This window comes from Diadema setosum, chromosome 18, assembly GCF_964275005.1.
Source record: "Diadema setosum chromosome 18, eeDiaSeto1, whole genome shotgun sequence".
NCBI lineage: Eukaryota > Metazoa > Echinodermata > Echinoidea > Diadematoida > Diadematidae > Diadema > Diadema setosum.
The window spans coordinates 16,684,375-16,711,230 of NC_092702.1; the positions used below are offsets into that span (position 1 = coordinate 16,684,375).

At 39.7% G+C, this 26,856-nt stretch overlaps 1 protein-coding gene and 2 pseudogenes across 1 annotated transcript; all 3 read left to right on the plus strand.

Moving 5' to 3' along the window:
* Positions 1–302: 302 nt before the first annotated feature.
* LOC140241361 (sepiapterin reductase pseudogene) lies at positions 303–2,665 on the plus strand (annotated as a pseudogene).
* A 5,753-nt stretch (positions 2,666–8,418) lies between these two features.
* Positions 8,419–10,286, plus strand: LOC140241348 (sepiapterin reductase-like). The gene is made up of 2 exons (XM_072321082.1): positions 8,419–8,936; positions 9,995–10,286. Exons 1-2 carry the CDS (start codon positions 8,419–8,421, stop codon positions 10,284–10,286), a joined length of 810 nt encoding a protein of 269 aa, XP_072177183.1.
* A 12,877-nt stretch (positions 10,287–23,163) lies between these two features.
* On the plus strand, positions 23,164–25,273 carry LOC140241363 (sepiapterin reductase pseudogene; annotated as a pseudogene).
* Positions 25,274–26,856: the final 1,583 nt, after the last annotated feature.

The window sequence follows — 26,856 nt, forward strand, 5'->3', positions numbered from 1 at the left end:
TTCTTAAAATTTCAATATTTCCCCTAAAGTCCTATCTATTATATCTGCAATGCCTGACGGTATTATCTTGAAACTTTCTTTATACATGTATTACCAAATAAAGATCGGTATAATTTTAGGTCATGGGGTCAGAGGTCAAGGTCAAGTGAAAAGGCACAATTTCACCTTTTTTTTCCATATCTCAGAAATGATTCGACTCACGGTTCACTGAGTACAAAGTACAAGTATAGTAGGAGCGCGATATATAAGTTGTACCTTTTGGTTTATCGCGCTTGTCACAATAGGTCCAACCTGTCGACAACATGGCTCCTTCGAGAAAGATCTTAAGCGCCAAGACATTCTGTATCATCACGGGAAGTAGTAGTGGAATCGGACGTGCTATGGCCATAGCCATAGCGAAGGAGGTTGGAGAAAAGTCGGTGATGGTCATTACGGGCTTAGATGCTGCTGATCTTGACGAAACACAACGCCTACTACGAGAAGCAGCTCCTTGCGTGCAGGTTAGGTTAATAGCAGCCGACTTGACGGACCAGGCTGCATTCCCCAACCTTCTGGCTGAATTGACGAAGGACATCGTCGCAAAAGATTTCCAACACTGCCTCCTCATCAATAATGCTGGATCTCTCGGCGATACTTCCCGCTTCATGCGAGATTTGTCCTCGTCCGATGTGGAGTACGTGCAAGACTACTGCATGCTTAACTTGACGTCGGCTTTTTTGCTCACTTCTCACTTCCTCTCCACGTTTCCCGCGAGAGAGGGACTCCGAAGGACCGTGATCAACCTCACGTCGTTTGCCGCCATCAGGCCCGCAAGAGCATGGTAAATAACCAATATTGACTAGAATTTCATTCTTCATCTCCTTGTATGCATTAACCGGGGCAGTTGTCGTACGACAAATACCTCAGCGCGTTTTCCTAAAAAAAAAAGAAAGAAGAAAACAGACATGAATGAATACATAGAAAAAACCTGATGTGCTCTAGAATGGAGCCTATGATATATTTCACTAACCCGTTACACCCGACTTCTATTCTTTTTTTTTTTTGTATTTCCGATACATCAGCGAACTCAATTAATGCGTTAACAGTCCATGTTGTATCACTTTATATTAATTAATTTTGTTTATGTGAGCTTGTAAGGCTGCCAGCTTCCGTCTTCCCGAAACTAGTGTCTAATCTTGTCATCTATAACCTTCCCATCCTCCTCATGATGCAAAACACCTCTCCAATAAACGATGAAAGGCGTATGTTCCAGATGGATGAGTTTAAAAGAGGTGTGCATCCACACACCCCTATTATGCACACCTTCGACCTGCAATACATGGCTGTTATACTGCTGGAGGAGATTGGGGTGACGAGATGTTTTCGCAGGAGGATGGGTTTGATCAGCGCACCCATCTTTCGCAATTTGATCCTCTGGCACAAACATGCATCTTAATGCCATCTTCCTCCTGCCTCAAATTCCTCGCATCTATATCCTTCCACTGAAATACCAACCTCTTATTCTTTGTAGAAAATACCATAGTAACAATCACCTTTTTTTGACATTTATTTTGTTATTTTCACATGCGCACAAAGTGGAGAGGGAGTGCAGGGTGAAACTGGACGAAGGGAGACAGGGGTTGCTATAGTGACCGAGCGAGTGCAATCGGAGCCTTTTCGAATCTGCGTGCGGTTATACAATCATTGTTCTTTAAAGTTATTACAAATAACTCGCTCTTATATTCAGGTATTCAATTCAATCTGTCGAATGTTATGACTTTCGAGATCACCCAAAGACGCATAATTATGGTAGCATGAAATAAGCGTTTGATATCGGAATAGGTGGTCTAGAATAGTGGGTTTGTTTGTTTGTTTGTTCCTTTGTTTTTGTTTTTCTTACTCAGCAGAGTCATAATAAAGCGAGTAAAGGTAACGAATCCTATTCTGACTTTATATATAACTTTTGGACTTTCTACGTAAGTTTGGGACTAGCTGCTTAAAAGTTGTGATTCCCGTCAAGCGTAGTTTTCCAAAAGATTGTGATCGGCCCTGTTTATGGGTTGGGATATTCTTGAAATTATTGGAAAACGCATTTAACCAAGCAGAAGCGAAGCCAAAGGATGGAACTCTCCTTAAAATTATCCCACTATGGAGGGAATAAACAGAGCCTTGATACAACTTTTATTCTTGCAGAACGTGACTTGTATATTTTCAACGACGCGCATATCAAATTTCAGTTTTCTTTGTACATTCTATTGAAAAAAAGGTGAAAATAAAGGTTGAATTGAATTGAATTGAATTGAATTGAACATTGTCAACGCATTGTTGGTCTACCCTGTATAAGTACTTCAATCTCTTTCTCTCTCTTCTGTCCAGCGGCCTGTACTGTATGGGCAAGTCTGCACGCAGCATGTGGTTCAAGATTCTCGCAGCTGAGGAGCCGGACGTTCGCGTCCTCAACTACGCCCCTGGGCTCTGCGACACGGCCTTGTTCCGCCAGTTCACCACCCAGTGCGTGGACGATGGCGTGCGAAATGCAATGGCCGGCATGTTGACCAACCAGCAACTCCTGAAGCCCGACGATTCGGCCGCCAAGCTGGTGAAGATTCTTGAAGAGGACGCTTTCGAGTCTGGCGAGCACGTCCACTCTTTGGGTCAAAAGCCCCACGCTGAAACTTTTGGGTGATCCACGCGATCGTCACAGCGCTGTTCTAATCTTGATGCTTCTATTTCCAATACCCAACCCAAATCACTCGCAATGTATTCCTTCTCATTCCTGAAACATCTTCCAGATTAGTTTATTCGTTCCCTGGTCATGTGTGCAGAATGGAATATTATGATGCAAAGGTAAAAGCATTTGCAACTTGATACCTGCAGGGTAACCGTGAAAATAAATTGCACTTTGCCCAGTGGTCTCAAAATTGTGTGTACATCCCGTGAGGTGGTATGTGTAAGGTAATGTCACAGACTATATAAACTATAAAGTGGAGAACTTGATCGTGTTCAATGAAGGCTGTACTTAATCAGTCAATGAGGGTTACCACAGGGCTCTGCTTATGGAAGAACTCGTCTTTCTCTGTTATATCAGTGATATCAACATACTTATCTTAAGTTTTACGATTCGTCCTTTTATAGGGGCATTCCAGGCGATTTTCATAATTTCACATCATTACATAGTACATAAATCAACAGCTCCATGTATAGATTTGAGGAATTTATTGTGTTCCTTAAGCAGAGAAACCAATACTTAATATCTTAAACAAGTTACACTGAACGATATTGATGACATAAAAGTCTCACATATTTCAGAAAATGTAGCAGTGTATAGTTCCATTACATTATACCGCGTGCTTAACAGGTTCACCCGTGTAGAATCTATATACATGCCTTTTTCTTTTGTTCTGCTTCCTTGAGCCCCCACTCATACATTCTTATGGTGAGACTATCTTGTCATCATCCTTGTTCATCGCAGTTTGTTATAAATTTTGAAAACATTCTTATTCCTCATCTCAACCACAATAAATTCCGAAACTCTGTACCCAGTATCACTAATCTATAGTTGTTCAGATGTAAAAGTCTGAAAATCATCGGGAGGTGTTCTGTAACTGATTACCCCTGCGTATTTTAGAAAGAAAAAAAAAATCAAAAGATGAACAAAACCAAAAAAAGAATGAATTACACGTCATGAAGTAACGCAACTGAGAGTCTTCCTGGTGAAACAATTCTGGGTTCTTGATATAAGTCGTATCAGATCAATTTGTTTTTCTGTCTGAACGTAGATGAAAATCCGAATTCGAACTCTCATTGATATTTTGTAGATAAACTCGAATTAAAAAACAAAGGCTGGAGTTGTTCACAGACAAAAGCCATGTCTTACTAAATATACATTTTGCTCATGTTTTATTTGTAGACACTAAAGATTTGTTGTTATAGTCCATTGCATACTCGAAGTGGGTTGGTCAGCACCAATGAACCTCGACAAATTCTTTTCATACTGATAGTTGCAATTTCCGAAGTCGTATCAATCTCCTCTTCTCCTGTTAAAAGCAGATAATTTAGAATCGGCAAGATTTATATCATAATAGATTATATGAACACAATTTGCCACCAGTGACAAAATCATATCAGGTATAATACCTCTTAACCCAACCACGAGCACCATACCCCCACCCTACCGGTTGGACCAACCCACCCCCCCCCCCCCCCCCACACACACACACACACACTCACACACACATACACAAACTTTTGCGGCCCATAAAGCAGCAATTTGTCTCTTTCCTGCTGGAGGTAACACAGAGAACCAATGAGAATGCCGGGTGAGAATACAAAGAAACGAAGTGTCAAGACTACGTAACAGTTCATTTAATGGAAATGTGTATCAAGTATGACTGTATCGCCAATTCCTTTATTCCTTGTAAAATATGTCTTTAAGTTTTTCATTGACTGTGATGAGAACAAAGTCAGTAACATGCATCTCAGAAAAAAAAAAATAATATTTTAAGTAGTTCATAAACGAAAGAACCAACGGCTTACCAGTGTGTGATTGATGCATGTTCTTGAGTACTTCTGAAATTAGAACCTGTTATCATGACGATAATATTTTGATTACTTTTGTTTGCAGGGAAATGACATCCAATTAAACACACTGCATAGTTTCTAAATTAAGATTCCTCGTTAATTATAGTGCCGTAGATGGCACGTAACACTTTATCATGTGTTGATCTTTCCTTGTATCTACTATACAAAGGAGACAAAATATACCAATCTGGAGCTTTATCGGAATTTATCACAATCATAACATATTTAAGTAGGCCTGTGTGATAATTAAGTTATTTTCGGACACAAAAAGTTTGTTCAACAAATTACGGTATTGACTTTGAATTTCGTCACGGAGTATTTCTGTATTCTAGTGTTTCAAACTTGAAAAGGTGTTTAGTGTAACGTGAACATTGCAGAGATTGCGTCCTGTCATGCTCCTTAGTCGTGATTAGGCTGTACTGTGATAGTTTAGTTATCATCAAGCTTGTTCTTTAGCCGTTTAAAGAAAATGCAGTAAATCGTGTTTTTAATAAGATTATATACAACACTTATGTAAGCCTGAAGAGAAATAAATAACATAAACTCCTTCACAAACTCCTGTTATTTTGTCACCATTGAGAAAATGGCAGTTAGTATTTTATGGACTCTCTTCTCATTTAACGGGTATATATTTTAGATGTTTTATCTCATTTTCATTTCATATAATACTAATGTCATTTATCCAACATTTGATTAGATATGAAAAAAAAAGATTAAAAAGTCATATAATATATGTATACACACACATATATATATATATATATATATATATATATATATATATATATATCATACATAAAAAGTAAAGGATACAAAACATACAGCATACACATACGCACAAGCGAAATGTTGTGGGATAAGTAAACGCGATTAGAGCGCCTAGTCTGTCAAAGGCATATTCATGTTCAAAATCAATTGAGCAAACAGCCTACCAGTAGTCGCTGATCTTAAAGAAAAGATAAATGGCAATGCTAATAAGACCAAAAGGCAAAATTCATTCAGTCTCAATAAGCTGGTAAAGTTGAGAAATTAATAGTGTCTACGTGAAATTTCACATCTAAAGAACGGTGAATGGCATTGCGAACGTAAATATACTGGGTGCATTGAAACCGTTGAGACCACCACGAAAACAAACAACAACAACAACAAAGTAAAAACATTCGTATTTTTTGTTGTTGTCGTTGTTTTAAAGGGATGGTATAGTATTGGGGAAGATGAGGATTGGCCTTTTAACTTTTTGTGAGATACTAAGAATTCCCTTATAAAATAGTACACAGCATACCAGTCAAGAGGAGTTCAAAGTTTATTTGATGAAAAAAACAAAGTAAAACAAAGCAATCGTAATAAAAGATGGATCCCACCTTTTATTAGGATCGCTCTGTTTTGGGTATCTCAGCCATTTCAAAACCAATTTTCATCAAATAAACGTTGAATTCCTTTTGAAATTACATGCTCTTTCACATTTCATAAGACGTTTCTCAGTATCTCACCAACTATGTTAGAAACATGAAGTTCGGTCTCAACCAAAACTAGTATCCGCGGATAACGCCGCCAACCGCCATCTAGACCTCACATGATTGTATGAATTTTATTTTAGTGATTACATCTCTAGAATTGAAATTCAATAACCTGTTACACACTTTTGGTGGAATATTTGAAAATTTTCAATCAAGGAAAAAAAAAGGCAAGAAAAACATATATTCAGAGAGAATGTGGGTTGGCTTTAAATCTTGGTAGCTGTCCATTCTGAAAGTTCACTGTGTGTTTCCTCTGTGGAGTTGCATGGCTTTTGCATATTATATAGAATAAAAGTTCTGACGATCTGGCTAACACTTTTGTCATGATATTGAAATAATATCTTTTATTAAAAATAAGAAATAATAAGAATTCAGGGAAAATGTGAATAGCTAAAACTCGTGTGCATATTCGATATCTTCATAGTGCACTAAGTCTATGGAAGAGCATAGCGCTCACCTTCAATGTTACTATAAGTACAAAACAATTCAAGGGCTGTGAATAAAGGGATGACATAATTTTTATGATAATGCCGTTTTTATGCTCACACTGGCTAACAGGAAATGTAATTAGTAAATACAAAACAATAAGGAAGAATGAGCACTTGGCGTACCTCTTTTAAAAAGCATGTGGATAATTACCCTTAACATAATTACTTCAGTAACAAGACGCGGACATATGAACTTTTCATCTAAAAAAAAAAAAAAATTGTATTCTTTGTATCGTTCCGTATATTTTGTGACGTCACAAACTGCAGAAGTCTTCTCATGATCATCCAGCAATGGCTGCATCACAAAAAATAACAATTAGTTTTGAATGGATTGTCCTATTTTCCTAAAACTTTCACTAATGTGTAATTCTACCAATATTGCTGCATTCACTCAATCCACATTTACATATTGTGTTTCATGTAATTCCCCTTTAAAGGGACTGTACAGTACTGGTTGAGGTGAGGATTCAGGTTTATAACATTTTTGGTGACACAGTGAGAAACCTCTTGAAACGAAAGAGCATGTAATTTCAAGAAGGGCTCAACGTTTATTTGATGAAAATTGTTCTTGAAGTAACTGAGATATTAAAAAAAAAGCGATCCTAATAAAATTGGGATTATTGGGATCTCTTTGTTTTACCTTGTTTTATCTCTGTCATTTCAAAACCAATTTTCATCATATAAACTTTTGATTCCAATTAGAATTATATGCTCTTAAACATTTCATAAAGTGGTTTCTAAATATCTCCCAAACCGATACAAGCTGAATCCTCACCTCAACCAGTACTGTACAGTCCCTTTAACTAGTTTACTGAGGCAAAATAATGAATAAGACCTATATACACACCGCTAATGGAAGCATTACAAGTCATACACTGTTGGGAACTGTTTCGTCACGGAATATGAATTACGATCGCCGAAATTAGTTGCAATATTACAACAGACTTCCAGAGCAGGCCATTGGATCATTATTGCACCGGACACGAAGTCGTGGGAGTCGTCGAAGTCTATGGGATGGTACCCCTTCCGCGAGATGACATGGAATATGTGACTTTAAGTGCATGCCTTGTGGCGTAAATGGCGTCGGTGATTGTATGATGTGTGATGATAACTTCACTGGCAAATGACGGACAAAAATGGATATGTCAAAACAATAATTTCATACGTTCAACCTTTAACCTTATAACAAACATCAAAGGGACAATGAGCGTTGAGCAATGCTAATATTAGCCTGTAATATTGACGGACCATATCTGGTCTGTTACACTATTAATAGAAACACTCAGACCTGGTTTATATGAGATTAGTATAATGACTGATAACCTTTAGGAGTAAAATTGATGCCAGACGTGACTGCAAGGCAATATTGAAAGGCAAACTAATGCAAATTAATACAAGGTCTAGACAGACAACAAAAGGAGAGTAGACAAACCAGGGCCCCCTTTCGTCATAGCAACTCTTTCCGGAATGGCAACTTACCATAGCAACAACCAATCAGGAAGCTGGATCCGTGGCATTACCATGACCATGTCAACTGCATTCCAGCAGGAGTTGCTATCATATCAACCTTTGTTCATGAAATGGGGCCCGTAATGGGGACCAGATGCACAGCAAAGTAAACAACGACAAAATAACGGTCCTACACTCTTATATCAGTCTTCACATCCCGCAGTGACCCAGAAAAGTTTATTTCACCTGAATAATACGCATTCACAGTGATAAATGACGAATGAGAAATCCATGCTCACAGGGCTGCCGAAGAGTATAAACGGGACACGCCACTATTGACTATGCACTCGGGAGTCTCCGTGCAATGCGTTGAAAACTGGAAGTCCATCTAACAGCAATTAAACATGGCTTCTTCGAAAGAGATCCTGAGAGTTAAGACATTTTGTATCATTACAGGTGGTAGCAGAGGGATTGGACGCGCTATAGCCTTGGCCATATCGAAGCAAATAGAGGAAAATTCCGTGGTTGTCATTACAGGTAGAAGTGTCGGTGATCTAAACGAGACGCAACGTCTAGTGCACGCCGCTACTCCTGGCGTGCAAGTCATTCCGGTTACGGCGGATTTGTCGGACAAGTCAGCACTCTCCAGCATTTACCAAAAACTGACGAAAGATGTCAATCCAGAAGATTATCGACATGTTCTCCTCGTTAACAATGCTGCATCCTTGGGCGATGTTACTCGATACATTCGCGATTGGTCTTCATCGGATGTGGAGTACGTGCAAAACTACTGCATGCTTAACTTGACGTCGGCTTTCCTGCTCACTTCTCACTTTCTCTCCAAGTTTCCCGCGAGAGAAGGACTCCGAAGGACCATCATCAACATCTCATCAGTTGCGGCCATTCTGCCCGTTAGTACGGGGTAGGTATTACCACTAAAATAGGCCTACGTGGCATTATGGATGTGTCAACAACGCATCTACCTCCCTCTCCTTCCATCCTCCTGTAATCCCCTTCTTTGTATCCTACACAACCCTCACTATATGTGATGTGAGGAAATATCCTTGACAATGCATTTTTTTTCAAGTTGATTTTACCTTGACCATTTCGAGATAACTATAATCTTTACACGTTTGTGCAATCGGTAATAATAAACATCTTATATAAGCCTGAGCACATGAAGAGTTTGTTTAGCTGGGCACATGAAGAGTTTGTTTACGAAAACCGATAAGTCCATATTTGTCAAATGGAGATATTTGCGATTAAAGGTCAAGAAAAATAAAGAGAATAATAAGAAATGTTTTGCTTCTTTTGACCATAACTTCAAAAATGTACCTTTATATGTAGGGACCAATACATCATTTTAAAGGTATTATTTTGTAATATAATATTATGATAGAGACCGTACTTTAAAATCTTCAAATATGCATGGACTTATCGGTTTTTGCGAACAAACTCTTCACATGTATAACACGCTCTGATGAGGAAAAGTGAGGAAAATTTCTTGAACTCGTCAGGAAGAGTAAAAATAAAATAATATTACTTGTCGATGCTATACACATATTTCTAAATCCTGTGTTACAGGGAATGTATTTCACTGAGAGCCTCGGTGGTCAAGTGATAAGTTGATACAATGTACTTTCTCAGTCATTTAAAAACCGATTATTTTTCATATAAAATTTCAATTCCTCTTTGTTATTGTATGCTCTTTAACATTTCATAGAGTGGTTTCTAAATATTTCGCAAAACGTACAAAACTAAATCTTCACCTCAACCAATTTTATACAGTTCCTTTAAGTCCTGCAGCTGACAGTAAAATTTCTGTCTTTCTTGACAGTACGGCACCATCCTTCTCCTCTTTATGACGTCACTACGTATATGTATTCATATCTTTACGAAGCCAACTGACTATCATGTACTAGAGTAATATAATTCGGGCAAATACACTTATGTTCACTTCAAACCTTTCCCTTTCCTCAGTGGCTTGTACGGCATGGGCAAGGCTGCCAGGAACATGTGGTTCAAGATTCTAGCGGCTGAGGAGCCAGACGCTCGCATCCTCAGCTACCACCCTGGGCTCGTCGATACCGTCATGTTCCAGCAACTCTCCAGCGACTGCCCAGACGACGGTGCCCGGAAGATCGTGACCGAGATGCTGGCCGAGCAGAAGCAACTGCTGACACCGGACCAGACTGCAACCATACTGGTCAAGATTCTGGAGGAGGACACCTTCGAATCTGGAGCGCACATTGATTATACTTACCTAAAATGACGGACGTCCTTTATCAGTATGGTTTATAATAGTTCAGTTTCGCAACATGTATAAGCTTCGTCATTACAGTCCAACCTCCTATCCGGCCTCCCTTTATCCGGATCTCTCTATTATCCGCACGTGATCTTGCCGTGATTTTTTTTTTTAAATCTGCAATTACGGGGGAAAGGGGGATGTCGATCTCAAACAAACTTCCTACATAAACTGACATGGATTAAATATTATTCCCAACAAAAGTAACAAGTATTCACATCAGTTTTTCATCTAAATAACATGCATTTAACATTCGATTCTCCAAATCACAAGAACATGGACAGAAAACCTTTCATTAAATCATTGCACGGTACAGCCGATCGTTTATTGAGCAAATTATCGGAGAATTCTGAACCGCAGATCAGCAGCTGACGAGGACGTGACATGTTCACGCAAAATTGATACATGCATGTATAGCTACAATCACTGGGTAGGCAGCTGCGTGTACTAAACAGTCTAATTTAGACTCTCCCATATCCGGCCAAATCCCTTATCCGGATGAGCGCTGGTCCCGACATGTCAGGATAGGAGAGGTCGGACTGTATATCAAATCTTCACACCGCGCGAAAAGTAGAATAGCAACTTCATGTCCATTACTTCTCAATAAATCAAAATAGATCACAATCTTTAATCCTCTTCTGCATTTTCTGGTTTGCTTTTATTGGAAACCTAGACTTTCGAGGTTTCTGCCATGCACCGAGACTCTTCAAGGGGGAGGAGGGATTTAACGTTGACCCTTAAACACCTACCTATATGCAAAATAGAGAAAGATGAATATAGCAATTACACTGGTGGCAGATTTATCGTTTCCTTTTAAAAAAGAAACAAAAAAAAACCAAATAAATCAGCTGGTGGTATAGCGGAAGTAAAAATTTTCTTGTTAAGAACAATAATTATATATACGCTTTAACTTTTCCTGTCCTGCTTAGGATATCACAAATCTACAAAGAAGTATTTGACTACATTCGATATCTAATATTCAATTAAGTTAGAGCTTATTGATAACGTCTCCTCCACCTGTATCTTAGGATATGATTTATAGATAATATGCAGTACTATAAATGCTGGTGTATACTACATACATCTATCTATTCATGATATCTTTATTTCGTTTAAGTACTCTTATATGATATATACACTTAAGTTGTTATTTTTTCACAAGGATTGTACAAGCGGAGAAATAAAATAAACTGTCACTTAAAACGACAAAAACAACAGTAACTGAAAAGTTAGAGCCAAACAGCTCGTAATAAAATAGGGATACTCGGTGCGCTGAGCACGTTCGGGTCTACGGCCGCAGAGGCGCGAGACGATCCTTATACTGCACACAATAATTAATGTTTGTATTCCCTGACCAGAGATTGATACTGGACAGAATTTGGCCGAGTTTTAACATAAAGGCATCATGTTCTGGTACAACAGTTAACCTTAGTGTAGTCCTAATGTCTTAGTAAACATGTTTGCTAAAGCAAAATTTGACCTCAGGACTGCCATTTTTTTTTTTTTTTTTTTGCAGGTCTGGTTTGATCATTTTTATAAAGGCCCCTTATGTGTATGTGTGTGCGTATCACAGGTATAATAAATGATAATATATGACTTTTATCTATCATATACTTATATTCATTTACTTTTGTGGACTATATACTCATACATATGTGATTTTTTGTATTTGATGGTGGTTATGCCAGAGGGGGGCTACTCAGTTCTTATGAATAGCTTAGCTTATGATGATGGTCCCCTGCATTTCATTTTTATCATTTCCTATTGCTTCCTTTCATATATGATATTCGTTCTTGAAAAAAAAAAAAAGAAAATGTATGTAAGATCCAAACGTTACGAATGTTAGCTGTGTAAATGACTATGTAAGTATTTTGTTGATTTGTTGATTTGTATTGATTTTGAAATGCAGAAATAAAAACTGAACTGAACTGAAACTGAATATCGTTAATGTGAAAGCTTTCAAACTAGAGAAAATATTTCAGTGATAAGGGTCGATTTAATTTCTTCTCTTTGAATCCATTGTCTCTCAGGTTGTACACTGTACTAAAACTTTAATCATATATGCAGGAAAACTGCAGACTTTTTTTTTTTTTGGTAATTTTGTTTTTATTACTTCAAAGGAAATCACAATATTTACAAATGATTCTCACAATTATCAGGATCATGAAACATAAAAATAATAAACAATAACAATAAAGTCACTTACACAGAATAGATATAAACAGTGGCAGATATTTGAAATGTACAACAAATATCAATTATATGCGAAACTCCCGAGACGGAATAAACTCATCCAAAGATAACTAACATCACCAATTTTCCTTTAATGATAACTAACCTCTTAAACATAACAGAGCCCAGCCACTACAGAAGTCTAGGACAAACAGAACTGGGAAGCGGAGCGATCCCTGAAACAAAACACAACCTCTCCCGCCCCCCCCCCCCCCCCAAACACACACACATTCACACATCAACACCCAAGTAAACCTCCTCACCCCCCCCCCCACACACACACACACACACGCACACAAACAAACAATTAAACAAAAAGTCGCTCCGGCACCCAATCCGGCCAATCCCAGGTAGTCTGCAATGGATTCTTATTATACAATCAACTGCTCAGTATCAACATAAAACAAATATAACACCATCCAAAAGAGGAAAACTGGAGACTTGAGCTCTAATGACAGTTTTGTTAATAAATCTGACTTTCCTCGTGATATTTAACCCCGATGTCAAGGTCTCATAACAACTTAACAAAAGGACACAACATTGTCAAATAAATGCCCGGATCTTATTACGATGATTGTACCACTCTGTAATATTATTATAATCAGTGGATGCAGAAATAATACTACCGTCATTGACAGTATATATTAGGGATGTTTCAGGCAAATCGCACAATCCGTTTTGAATTATATGATTTTTAACATTTTTCTCTAAAATAGACATTTGGATCTTTTGAATGCAGAAATATTAGAAGTACACTGTAGTGAGGCCTGACACAATCTGACAATCCGTTTAAAAGTGATTTTTTTTTATTATTATTTGGTTAAATGGGCTTTTTGGTGAAAGTTGTTTGATTTGATTGGGAATTTCACTTCCGCTACAAGAGACAACAAACGAAAATTTCTACTTTTCTTCTTGTTGGAAACATGCATTGTATCTATGTTTCCCAATCATATGGCTCCGCAATACCGTCCCTGTATTTTCGTGGTCTGTGTTGGTGAAGCAAATTTTGCACATTTTCATTACACGAAAAATACGTTGCATACAAAGCAAATCTAAAGTCATAGTACTAAGGAATCACCTCAATATAGATTGTACTAATTGCAATATTCCGAATAAAGGGCATGACAATACATGAAAAGACATGAAACATATAGCTTATACGTTTTGTTATTTTTCGAGAGGGGTTTATACCATACATGCAGTTATCCTGGTCTGATTTGTTGAGTACAAAGAAGCAAACAGAGTCAAAGCAAAGAAGTCGTATGAACTAATATCTTTTGAATATACAAAGTGTAATTATGTCCCATGCTAGAAACTCCATGCAGTGACATACTTCTTTGCTTTGAGAGGTTCGCTTAATTCGTAGGATGGAACAAGTGGATGATAAAATAAATTGTTATCCTCTATCATGCATTGCAATTCAGAAAATTTTTCATATTTGAGAAATTTCAGCATTTTTTATTGTTATCTTGTTAATGAACTATAATATCCTTCAGAAAATGAGACACACAGGTCTCAATTGCTTTGATACAGCAGCGATGTAGGCTACATTACACTTTTGATCTCCATTTAAATGCAAGTGCATCCTTCGAAATCTCAAGCATGTTCGCGTAAAATTTGCATACGATTTTAGATTATCCCATAATCAGAAATAAATGCATTTCTCCAACGCCACACCATTCAAGCAATATATTTCTAGTTAAGCAACTATAATTCAAGTAATGTATGCAGACATAATTATTACAAATACCCACACGAACAGTGTTGGTGCTGTAAAACAGCGCTGTTACGATAGCAGCGCTGAGTAGGGTCTTCCCGCCCCCTTAAAAAAAAATAATGACAATGCATGGGTAGGACCAAAAAAGAAGACAAAAAATCATTTAATCTTAAAAGGAAGCTTATATAATGGATTGTAATGTGATGTATTTCTGTTAGGTAGTTCACCACGAGTTTTGCGTTTTTAAGGTTCTACCTTCCTTTGTATGATTTCATGTATGTGCAATGCAATGAGAAGAACATATTACAAAATAAATATATTACAAACTTGAGTTTGAACTTGAACTTGAATGCTGAGCATCTCTGAGAGAAAGTTCATATTATTTTGATACAGCTTTATAAAGACGGGCAGACTTCATGGTCAACATGTCAAGCCATTCCATAGTTCTCCCGATGTTGACACGTGCATGTGGGTCACACTGTCCCGAAATAAATGACACGAGATGGCCATACGAATATGAAATGGTCAATTTCGTGAAAATTTGTTGGCCGCGAACTTGAACGAAAAGCTAATCAACAGCCAAAGCAAGGAGGTCACACCATGACACCCGAATCACACTAGAAGGCTGTACATAAAAATTTAAATCTTAATTATAAGTGACTCTATTCTATTTTCTGGCTTGTCAAAGATTTTGCCGCCGCTAACGAAGTTGCTATTTAGTATAGGACCTGAGAAGCTCCATCGGTGGTCATACGGTAGTTCAAGATGTCATCACGAATAACCCGAAGTTTATAACATGATCAAAGCCGAATTTGAACATTTCCTTCATCGCGTGTCCAGCGTTGCCTAACTTTGGGACAGTGGGACGCATACGGATGTATTTGATAGGCTGGCGCCACACTGTCCCGAAGCTGGCACATGATGGCCATATGGAATAAATTATGGAATTTTCAATTCGCGCGAAGTTGGTCCCGGACCTGGTTAAAAGCTAATCAATATAATATAGCCAAAGCAAGTGATCTCCTGTTACCACCCTGAGATACTCTATGACCAGCGATTATACGATGGCTTTCAGACGCTCTCAAGAACAATCGGGTGTTTAATTTACGCTCAGAGCCGAATTTGGACATTCCCTTTATCGTGTGTCCATCTTTACTCAACTTTGGGACAATGACGTCGGCATTGAACACGGTGAACGATGATGCGAACATAAATGAACATGAGCTCTAGATTTTTTTTTTAACTACCGGAGACCGCCACGAACAAAACAAAACAAAACAAAACAACAGCAACAACAACAACAACAACAGCAACAGCTACACAAAACAACACAAAAACAATAATATTTTTTTTTTTATTCCTGTATGTTTACAAGAATTGATACGGAAAATGAATAACGGATAACCAGTACTAAATAATGATAACGACTGTCACGGTCCTTGACAGAACGTCTGCGGGCTTTGCTAAACAGCCATAAACCATCATCTAGGCCGGGTTATATTCGTTATTCCGTAGGTTCGTTATTTCTAGGGTTCAATCACCCGATAATGAAATAGGGTTCGTTACTCCGAAGGTTCCATAGAGCCCGTTTACAGTGCGGGGCTGGGCCGAGCCGCGGCCGAGCCGCGGCCGAGCCCAGCCTCTATTAGGACCCCGTTTACAGTGCGAGGCTCGGCCGCGGCCGAGCCGCGGCCGAGCCCAGCCCCGCTTCAGTGTAAACGCGCAAAAGGCCAAATGCGAGGCCAAAATTGGCCTCGCATTTGGCCTCGCTCTGGAGGTGGTCTCGGCCGCGGCCGAGCCGCGGCCGAGCCCTGCCTCTTCTTGGTGTAAACGCAAACTGGGCCAAATGCGCGGCCAATTGCGCGGCCAATTTTAGTCTGGCTTCCAAACCCTCTGCCTGTATCTTTCGCTATTCAGGATATTAACCCCCTCAACGTCGAAAACTAGTATAGTTTAAGGTGGTTTTGTCCTGCAAAGGATTTTTTTTTTCTTCGGCAAAGGCCTTTGCCCGAACGGCGACTTCGTCGCCACGGAATTCATTTGGCAAAGGTTCTGAAAACCAGACAATACCAAATTGCGTTTGTTTACAAGCAGAGCGCCACTACGACAAAATATTGAAAGGTTTGAATCAAAAGCGCGGCCGAGCCCAGCAGTGTAAACGGACAAAATTGCGAGGCTCGGCCGCGGCCGAGCCGCGGCCGAGCCCGGCCCCGCACTGTAAACGGGGTCGTATTGCGAGGCCGGGCCCCGCAATTTTGTCCGTTTACACTGCCGGGCTCGGCCGCGCTTTTGATTCAAACCTTTCAATATTTTGTCGTATAGGTGGCGCTCTGCTTGTAAACAAATGCAATTTGGTATTGTCTGGTTTTCAGACCCTTTGCCAAATGAATTCCGTGGCGACGAAGTCGCCCTTCGGCAAAGGCCTTTGTCGGAGGAAAGAATCCTTTGCAGGACAAAACCACCTTAAACTATACTAGTTTTCGACGTTGAGGGGGTTAATATCCTGAATAGCGAAAGATAGAGGCAGAGGGTTTGGAAGCCAGACTAAAATTGGCCGCGCATTTGGCCCAGTTTGCGTTTACACCAAGAAAAGGCCGGGCTCGGCCGCGGCTCGGCAGCGGCCGAGACCACCTCCAGAGCGAGGCCAAATGCGAGGCCAATTTTGGCCTGGCATTTGGCCTTTTGCGCGTTTACACTGAAGCGGGGCTGGGCACGGCCGCGGCCGAGCCGTGGCCGAGCCTCGCACTGTAAACGGGGTCATAGACCCCGTTTACAGTGCGGGGCCGGGCTCGGCCGCGGCCGAGTCCGGCCTCAATTGCGCGGCCGAGCCTCGCAATTTTGTCCGTTTACACTGCTGGGCTCCAGTCGGCCGCGCTTTTGATTCAAACCTTTCAATATTTTGTCGTAGTGGCGCTCTGCTTGTAAACAAACGCAATTTGGTATTGTCTGGTTTTCAGACCCTTTGCCAAATGAATTCCGTGGCGACGAAGTCGCCGTTCGGGCAAAGACCTTTGCCGAAGGAAAAAATCCTTTGCAGGACAAAACCACCTTAAACTGTACTAGTTTTCGACGTTGAGGGGATTAATATCCTGAATAGCGAAAGATACATGCAGAGGGTTTGGAAGCCAGACTAAAATTGGCCGCGCAATTGGCCGCGCATTTGGCCCAGTTTGCGTTTACACCAAAGATAGTAGAGATATAAGATACGAAGGCGCGCGATAAAGATGGACACAAAATGGCTACCCTACATGACGATACAAAAGAGAGCTAAGTACAGACTCAGTACACCTAGAAACATCATTCATTTCCAAAGGTAGTGGTATTCTTGTCATCTTAAAAAGATTTAAAAATTATAGTCGTAGCTTTTTTTCGATGAAGGGGATAATTTTGAAGAACGAGATTTTAGAGTAATAAGGATTATTTCGTGGAGGTAAAAATTTGGCAACAACATGATCTCACAATCAAGAACGCTTGATAAACAACAACATCTTCAAAGACAGCGCGTCTCAGGCAAAGACACACATCACCTGAGACGCGCTGTCCCTGAAGCCGCTGCTGTTGTTTATCAAGCGTCAAGGCAGCGCGTCTCAGGTGATGTGCGTATACGCTTGAAGACCGCGCGCTGTCCATTTGTTTTGTACAGGATTAGCGCGCACTTTCGTGTCTTATTTATTAAGCGTCTTTGGTTTACACCAAGAAGAGGCAGGGCTCAGCCGCGGCTCGGCCGCGGCCGAGACCACCTCCAGAGCGAGGCCAAATGCGAGGCCAATTTTGGCCTCGCATTTGGCCTTTTGCGCGTTTACACTGAAGCGGGGCTGGGCTCGGCCGCGGCTCGGCCGGGGCCGAGCCTCGCACTGTAAACGGGGTCTTATTCTGAAATACAGAAATTCCCTACATGATTACTAGAGGTTCGCTAATCTGAAAAAAAAGCAAATAACAAAACAAAGATGGTGCGTATAGGAACGAACCTTAAAAATCACGAACTGTAATCATCTGTATCACAGATGTATGAAATGGGCTTCATAATTACACACAATAGTCGCATGAAGCCCTTCATTTCCATACTACAAACAAACCCACAAAGTAAGCGTTGTGATATACATGTACCTGGAAAAAAAAACGCTTAACACCACGGACTAATAATTTTTATTGCGAATTTGCGTGGATTTGATGATGTGGCAGTCAAATGATTTGAAAATTATCTATGCAGTCAGAAACAACAATTTGCATGTATCAGTGGTATGAGAAATATAATCCGTGCAATGGCTACCCTTTAACTGTATTAGTATGGTACTTCTATTTTACACAAATCACCTTCATGAGAAAGTACCTTTTTTTTTTCAAATTATACTCTATTCGCAGATGATACTTATCTGTTCTATTCAAAATACAGATTCAAACATAATAAATAGGATAAATTATGATTTGAAGGTTATCCCAAAATCGTTAATGCTAATAAGCTTGTGTTTAATATGCCAAAAAGTTTGAAATTGTGGCAATTGGTACCACAAAGGAAAAGACTCAAGAAGAAGTATTATGTGTTTCATTAACGATCTTCATAGGTTCATAAATTGATGAAACCTTATCATGGAATGCAATAAACTCAATATACTGAATATTTGCAGTCTTAAGTAATATGTAAAAAAAAAAAAATATGTATTAAAAAAAAAGATTAAGACCATTCATTACAGAGCTGCAATCATCATCATCGTCATGTAAACTCGTCATCCAAGCTCATTTTGATTAATGTTCCGTGGTCGGAGTAACACTAACAAAACAATACTAATATTTGAACAAGTAGCAAATTCTACAAAATTGATCATATAGAGGGCAGTGTTTAGCGTAATCTGTTCCCAACGCTTAAAGTCATTGCGTCATTAAATTGTGTACAATCAAGTGTCAAAAATCGTGTTCAACTTCATCATACTAACTCCCCTTACTTCAAACATTTTACATGCAGTCCGGCAATCTGGCAGTCTGGCGTTTATTACATGGAGCCTTAGTAAATAATTATTGCTGAGCAAGAGATACCAGATAGAGCGAGTACTATGACCCATATGTCTAGTAAACTGGACCAGGGCCGTATATACGCAGCTGGAGGAAGGGTTTTAAAAAAAATTTATTTTTCTTTAGACGTTATAAAGTTTTCAAATAACTTATCAGCAGATTAAAAAACCGTAAAAATTACAAAACCTATTTTGCTTCCCCCCCCCCCCCTCTATTTGCTTGTTTTATTATATTCTATTGTGAGAATATACATGACATCAGATCTGTCACAACTCCATTCATGCTTATTTTGTTTTTGCCGGTGAGTGCGCTATTCACCTCCGCAGGCTTAGTACGCAGTGAAGACTCGGAACTCGGAACAAGAGATGACAGATGTACGACGATTTAACTGATCCGTATTTCCCCTGAATATATATTTTCCTCACTTTTTTGACCGAAAATTTCCCAAATTTTCCACCCGTGCACCAGATAGCTGAATTTCTATAGTAAAGATGAAAAAGTCCCCCCCCCCTCCCCCCACAGGCACCCCCTTCCACACCATCGCCCGTATAGGTCGCTGTGCTTGCATATTACATTTTCAAATTATTTGATCAGTAAACAAGAAAATCATGAAACATTATTACAGTATAGGCCTATTTAGTTTGCTTGGCGCGTTTTCACGAAACTTGAAACATATTACCAAAGCATCGAAAGTTTTGACAGTTTGAAATATTGAAAGTTTTCCAAACATTCCACCCAAAGTATATGCACCACATCGTTGAAGTTCAGTTCTGAAAATGTAAAAGCTCCCTCTTAGAGGGGACACTCCCGCGACTAATTTGGTTTGAACAATTCAGTAAATTTCTGTTCTTCATGGCCGACACTACGTCAAACCAAACTGGTAAAGACCTTTTTTCAATACTTCTTTGGACACTTGCAAAGAATCATCTACATAACTGAATAAAATATAAGGGCCTGTTACATTGCACGCGAGGACTGCTCATCAACCTCCAGAACCTCCATGCCCCCCCCAAAAAAAAGCACAAACAAACAAACAAACACACAAAACAAAACAAAAACAAACACCCGAAAATTTTGCCCGGCGACCCGGTTACTCGGTGAAGACAACCAGCTAGCTATTGGTCGCCAATTGGTTACTGTTGTCCGTTTGGCGCTCGGCAACCATTTCAAGATTTAGCTAAATAGGTACTGGATTAGAAAATGTATAGGACTGATCATAAAGGTATTAGTATAATAATGTTATTCCACAAGCTGAAAACAAGGGGTTAGCATGGTAGTTGCCTAGATAAGTCCAGATCATGTATTTAGTGATTGGTCGAGAGGATTAGGTTTGAGTCAAAAGACGGTGTTAGGTAGTTGAGGGATAACATGGGTCGCAGGGAGGACGCTGTTTTACCCCTTTCATATTGGCCAAAAACACGGCACGTCCTCCGGAGGACGTGCCGTGTTCATCCCAGACCACTGTCAATATGAAAGCTCGACTCGGCGTAAACACACGAACAGTGGATGGACACGGCGTGAAGTTCGTGCTAGACCGTCTAGCACAAACACGACACGTCCTCCGGAGGACGTGCCGTGTTTGTGCTAGACGCTGCCAATATGAACGAACACGGCATACAACCGGAACCGGAAATCCCAGATAAACACAACTGCGAGCGCGCTAGTTTGTGTACAGTTACACATGTGTGCTTTGTCAACATACAATGATCGTTTATTTATTGTATATTGTAAGCCGTTGCAAATTGTTTGCCGACTTGCAGAGGTATCAAATTTGTAAGAACAACGAGTTCTTATTCTTCTTCTTCTTGTGTCGACTACAAAATATTATAGTTTATGTTTTATTTGTGTCTAAACAATTTTACACTCATTTCACGTGTAAAATTGCACGGCAATTAAGTGCGCCTGCTTAGAATTGGGTCAGTCTGCGCTAGTAATTGACATGATTACTGAGGACTGCCATCAATGGCTATACATACACTGTACTGATTGCTGTCAGCTGTAAAATGTATGTAGGCCTATTGTTGTAATGCATTTGGAAAAATTGTTGGATTCGGCATTTTGGTGGACTGCCAGACTGTCGCTTTCATGAAAAAAAAAAAAAAGCGCGGGAAGCTGGCCGCAAGTAATCACGGGACCGTGTCCCGAGCGGGTTGCTATCCTGGAAACGTGTGCCGAGTTCGTGCCGTGTTTGAGATCAATATGAAAGGGTGTTACGGGCTGTACCTCGTGTTTGCATAAGAATTTGGAGGCCAGTCACGCCGTGTTCATCGCAGACTCAAGTATGGCGTGACATCCGAGGAAGCCAATATGAAAGGGGTATAGGACGTATATGAAAACCAGAACTGGAATAGCCTTTGGACAAGGCCTCCGCTGCCTTGATTGTAAACTAAGCGTGCCCACTTGAGAAGGCGTTTGCAACAGTGATTTACGGCACAAGCTGTGTCAACAGCTCTCGACGGTCTAGGCCATCACCGGATGTGATTGTTGTTGTTGTTGTTGTTTTGTGTTTAGTGGCGTTTTCCTTTCCCTTTAGAATATTTACGCCTGGTTGTTGTATGACGATTAGTCTTAATTCAGACATAAAGGGGATATAAGTCCAGACCGCGTTGACCAAAGGCTAAGATGGAAAGGAAAGCACCGGAAGATTTAGTTGCTTACCTTCGAATGGAACCTATACATGTACTATCAATGTTCCATGAGCTGCTACAGAGGTAAGATTTTATTCGTGTGTATACGGGTGCCGTTCGTTATTCCGATGGTTCGCTATTCCGAAGGTTCGTTAATTCAAATGTTCGTTGATCCGAAACACGCAAATTCCCTATACCGAGAGGTTCGTTAATCCGGAAATGAAAAGGGGTTCGTTAATCCGACCATTTGTGGCGTTGAAGGTTCGTTATTCCGGAGATTCGCTAATCCGAAACTGAAATTCGGAATAACGAACCTTCGGAATAACGAATCTTCGGACTAAAGAGCCTTCGGAATAACGAACCTTCGGAATAATGAGCTGTAACCGTGTGTACTACATATTTCGTATTTCGTGTATCACTTGAGAGCGTGATACATTATTTGAACAGAGAGAATGGTTGGCGTTCGTCGTTCGGGGTTTTTTTTTCTGATTACTTTCTGCAGTACTTGAGGAGAATTTACAAACTTGTAACTCGACTTGTAACTAACATAAAGGGTAATATCATCCCTCTGCTTTCTGAAATTGGTTAAGTCAAGTGCTCCTTCACTGTGCTAGAAAAGTGAAAATATGAATTTATTTTATATTTTCTTTGTATTGTTGTCCATTATGACGTAAAGAAGTGTATAGTGGTCTCCTTATCCAGCAATCATAGCACAGAAACTTTAAAAATTCATAACCTTTGAATCGACTGTAAGATCTTCCTCAAACTTTCACCGATACCTTCTACTAGTATTCTGCATACACTTAATCCACACTATATTTGGTGTTTGGTTTCCTTTAAAACACGAAATTCAATATTCTGCTTATCGTTTCGTAAAGCTACATATTCATATGGCAAAAGCATCTCTGTGATTTAAGAAACGCAGAAATAATGTAATGCTCGTTTGGCACTTTGGACCACCAATATGATATTGAAAACACGTGAAAATATAGAAAATATGGAATAGGAAGAAGTATTCAACCCGAACACTTTATGGAGACAGGCCCACGACTAATGTCTGTAATGCCATAGATCATTGCGCCTGAAAAGCCTGAACATGCAGATACTTTGAATGTGCACATTCAGAGCAAAGGACGTGCTTCAATGGAAATATTCAGGATCACGCTCAGAGTATAAAACCAGAACATTGTAACGGTAAACGCCAATGCACCAGCTCGGTGGTCCCGTGCAAAGATCTACTGTTAGTCTATCTGTCACCAATATGGCTTCTTCGAAAGAGATCCTCGGGGTAAAGACATTTTGTATTATTACAGGTGGTAGCAGAGGGATTGGACGCGCTATAGCCTTGGCCATATCGAAGCAAGTAGAAGAGAATTCGTTGATGGTCATTTCAGGCAGGAGTGAAGGTGATCTAAACGAGACGCAACGTCTAGTGCACACCGCTGCTCCTGGCGTGCGAGCCATTTCGGTTACGGCGGACTTGTCGGACCAGTCAGCACTCTCCAGCACTCTGCAGGAGCTAACGACGGATGTCAATCCAAAAGATTATCGACATGTTCTCCTCGTTAACAATGCTGCATCCTTGGGCGATACTTCTCGATTCATTCGCGATTGGTCTTCATCGGATGTGGAGTACGTGCAAAACTATTGCATGCTTAACTTGACGTCGGCTTTCCTGCTCACTTCTCACTTTCTCTCCAAGTTTCCCGCGAGAGAAGGACTCCGAAGGACCATCATCAACATCTCGTCAGTTTCGGGCGTTGAGGCACAGAGATCATGGTAGGTATTACTAGTCCTTAAAGGGATGAGAATTGGGCTTCTATTTTTTTTTTTTTTGCGAGATACCAAGAAAACACTTATGATATAGTACAGATCATACCATTCTAAGAGGAATTCAAGGTTTATTTGATGAAAATCGGGTTTGGAATGACTGAAACATCCAAAAACAAAGTAAAACAAAGCGATCGTAATAAAGTGTGGGTCCCATACTTCATTAGAATCGCTCTTTTTTGGATATCTCAGCCATTTCAAAATCAATTATCATCAAATAAACGTTGAATTCCTCATAGAATTACATGCTCTTTCATATCTCATAAGAGGTTTCTCATTATCTCACCAAAAAATGTTAGAAACCTGAAATCAGGTCTCAACCAAAACTATACGATCCCTTTAATAGCTTGTACTGGGCGGTATTATGGATGTAACAACAACGCATCTATCTCCCTCTCCTTTTATCCTCCTCCTGTAATCCCCTTCTTTCTCTCCTACACAACCCTCATTACATGTACCTTTTACCTTCTCATAATGCTAATAACAATATCAATATTTTGTTAGCATTCTAAAACAAGTACTGTTGATAATTGTGTTTGTATTATCAGCATCATATGTAAATGAGCAAATGTACAATGGCACATAGACGGTTTTCATATAAATACATTATATTGGTATATTGGTGTCGCTATTTGTTTTCTTTTGAGTGTTCTACGTCCTACAAGCTTAGCTTCTTTTTTTTTTAAATAGTGGAACGCTCTTTTCCAATGTTATGAATATTTCCTTTGTTGTTACAATGCCAAAGTGTACATTGTTGTTTTTTTTTTTTTGCTATACAATAACTACTACCATTCGTGCATAATATTTGGTTTTAATGACCTGTCCTTCCTAGCTGGATGAAAGTCGAAGTGACACATGTATCACTTTGTATCACGTGTTATTTTCCTGATGGAAATAATAAACAATTGAATTGATAGTCTTTGTACAAGTATGATTAGTGTGCAATTACAGCATTGCGTTCTAGACTACAACCATGATGCACCACGACGAGAAAAGGGGAAATTTTTCTTCAATTTTTCGGACAGAGCAACAGAGTAAAATGATATTGTCAACACAGTATTTATTTGTTTTTCCTTTTCTTATTAAGGAATTCATTGTACTGAGAGCCTCGATTGTCACAGTTGTACTCATAAAAGAAACTCGAGCTCATAATGGAATATATAGGCCTACTGTTTCTGCCAAACTCACTTTCCATTTTATTATATTCATACAAAATAATACACTTTGTCTTCCGTCCCTGTCCCTTTCTCAGTGGTTTGTATGGCATGGGGAAGGCTGCGAGGAACATGTGGTTCAAGGTTCTAGCGGCCGAGGAGCCAGACGCTCGCATCCTCAGCTACCACCCTGGGCCAGTCGATACCGTCATGTTTACGCAGTTCATCACCGAGTGCGTCGATGACGGTCTCCGGAAGGTCTTGACCGATATAGTGTCCGGCCAGCAGGTGCTGACACCGGACCAGACTGCAACCACACTGGTCAAGATTTTGGAGCAAGACACCTTCGAGTCTGGAGCATACATTGATAATACTTACCTCGAATGACGCATTTTTTTGCACCATAAAAGGAATACATGAAGTGTCACCACTTTTTTTTTTTATCCCGGGAGTACGTAAACGGCACTAGAAAGAAATAGATAATGCTTGAAGTGTGAGCGCGGTAAGGCTTTGTTTTTGTGCTGAAGACCATTTTTTTTTTTTTACTTGTCAGCTGATTAAACCGGGAAGTGGCACCAGAAATCTGAAGTGCCACCCCTCCCCCCCCCCCCCCCCCCCCCCCCACTTTTGAAAACGTGGCGCCGGCCATGGACAAAGCTATAGAGATCAAAGTGTCCTTTGTCTACTGCCTTTAATTCATACATAGGCCTATATATATATATATATATATATATACCGGGTGTCCCCCCAAAAAAACGGAACGGTGGATTTTCAGTACCTTGCGGTCTAAAAGTTATACATCTTTTGACATCCTTAGAAAGAACATCTTCCGCAAAAGACTATGATACCAAAATTATTAAATTTGGTTCAGGACTTTTAATTCTACACCAATTTCTGAAAATGCAGTCATTGTCAAATTTCGCCGGATTTTTGCGACTTATGAGATAATAATTTGAGTGCGACGCGCGATCCATACGGTGAATATTGTGTAAGCTCGGTGATCCATGTCAACAAAAGATACAGCTTTCACATTGGGCACGGGCCAGGAAAAAACAGTGTGTGTGTGTTGTGTGCGCGCGCTCCCGATATGAAAGCGTTATCTTGTGTTGACATGGATCAACGTTGAAAATGACTGCATTTACAGAAATTGGCGTAGAATAAAAAGTACTGAAACAAATTTAATGATTTTGGTATCATGGTCTTCTGCGGAAGATGCTCTTTCTAATAATGTCAAAAAATATATCACTTTTAGAACGCAAGGTACTGAAAATCCACCGTTCCGCTTTTTTGAGACACCCGGTATATATAATATATATATATATATATATATATATATATATATATATAATTCAGGGTAGAAAATGACGTGATGGTAATTATGAGAGAAAAAAAATGATCAAACTTATTTCGGGATTTATAGAGAAAGAAAAACATCAGCGTCAAAAGGTACGCTTGCATTTGCATATAATACGAAAATGGGAACTCAGACTGATGACTTTGGTGCATTGACCATAATGTATAATTCTTTTCTCATTTTTTTTCCTCCGCTTCCCGACCATTCCATGTTCGATTTCAATTCATTGAGTTCTCTGTGTTACTAGTGGTAGCATACTACTAGAGGTAGCATATTTCTCGTGTCGGGGGGGGGACGGGGACAGAGGATTGAACCTGAACGGATGAATAGCACGAATAAGTGAAGGAATGTACGTAGTTGCCTTCAGAGCGTAGTATTACAATACAACTTATTATACTCTATTCTTTAGAATGAGTGTATGCGTGAACGTGGGGTGTATGTGTATATGTGTGTGTGTCTGTCTGTCTATGCAGTGATATGGGCTTATAGTGGGGACATAAGGGATGGGAGTGAACGGAAATACATGTATGGAGGGTAGAATGAACTATGTAGGATTAGATATATGGTTTATGTAAGAAGAGCAATAGGTAATATCTTCTAGTTATGTTTTCGTAAG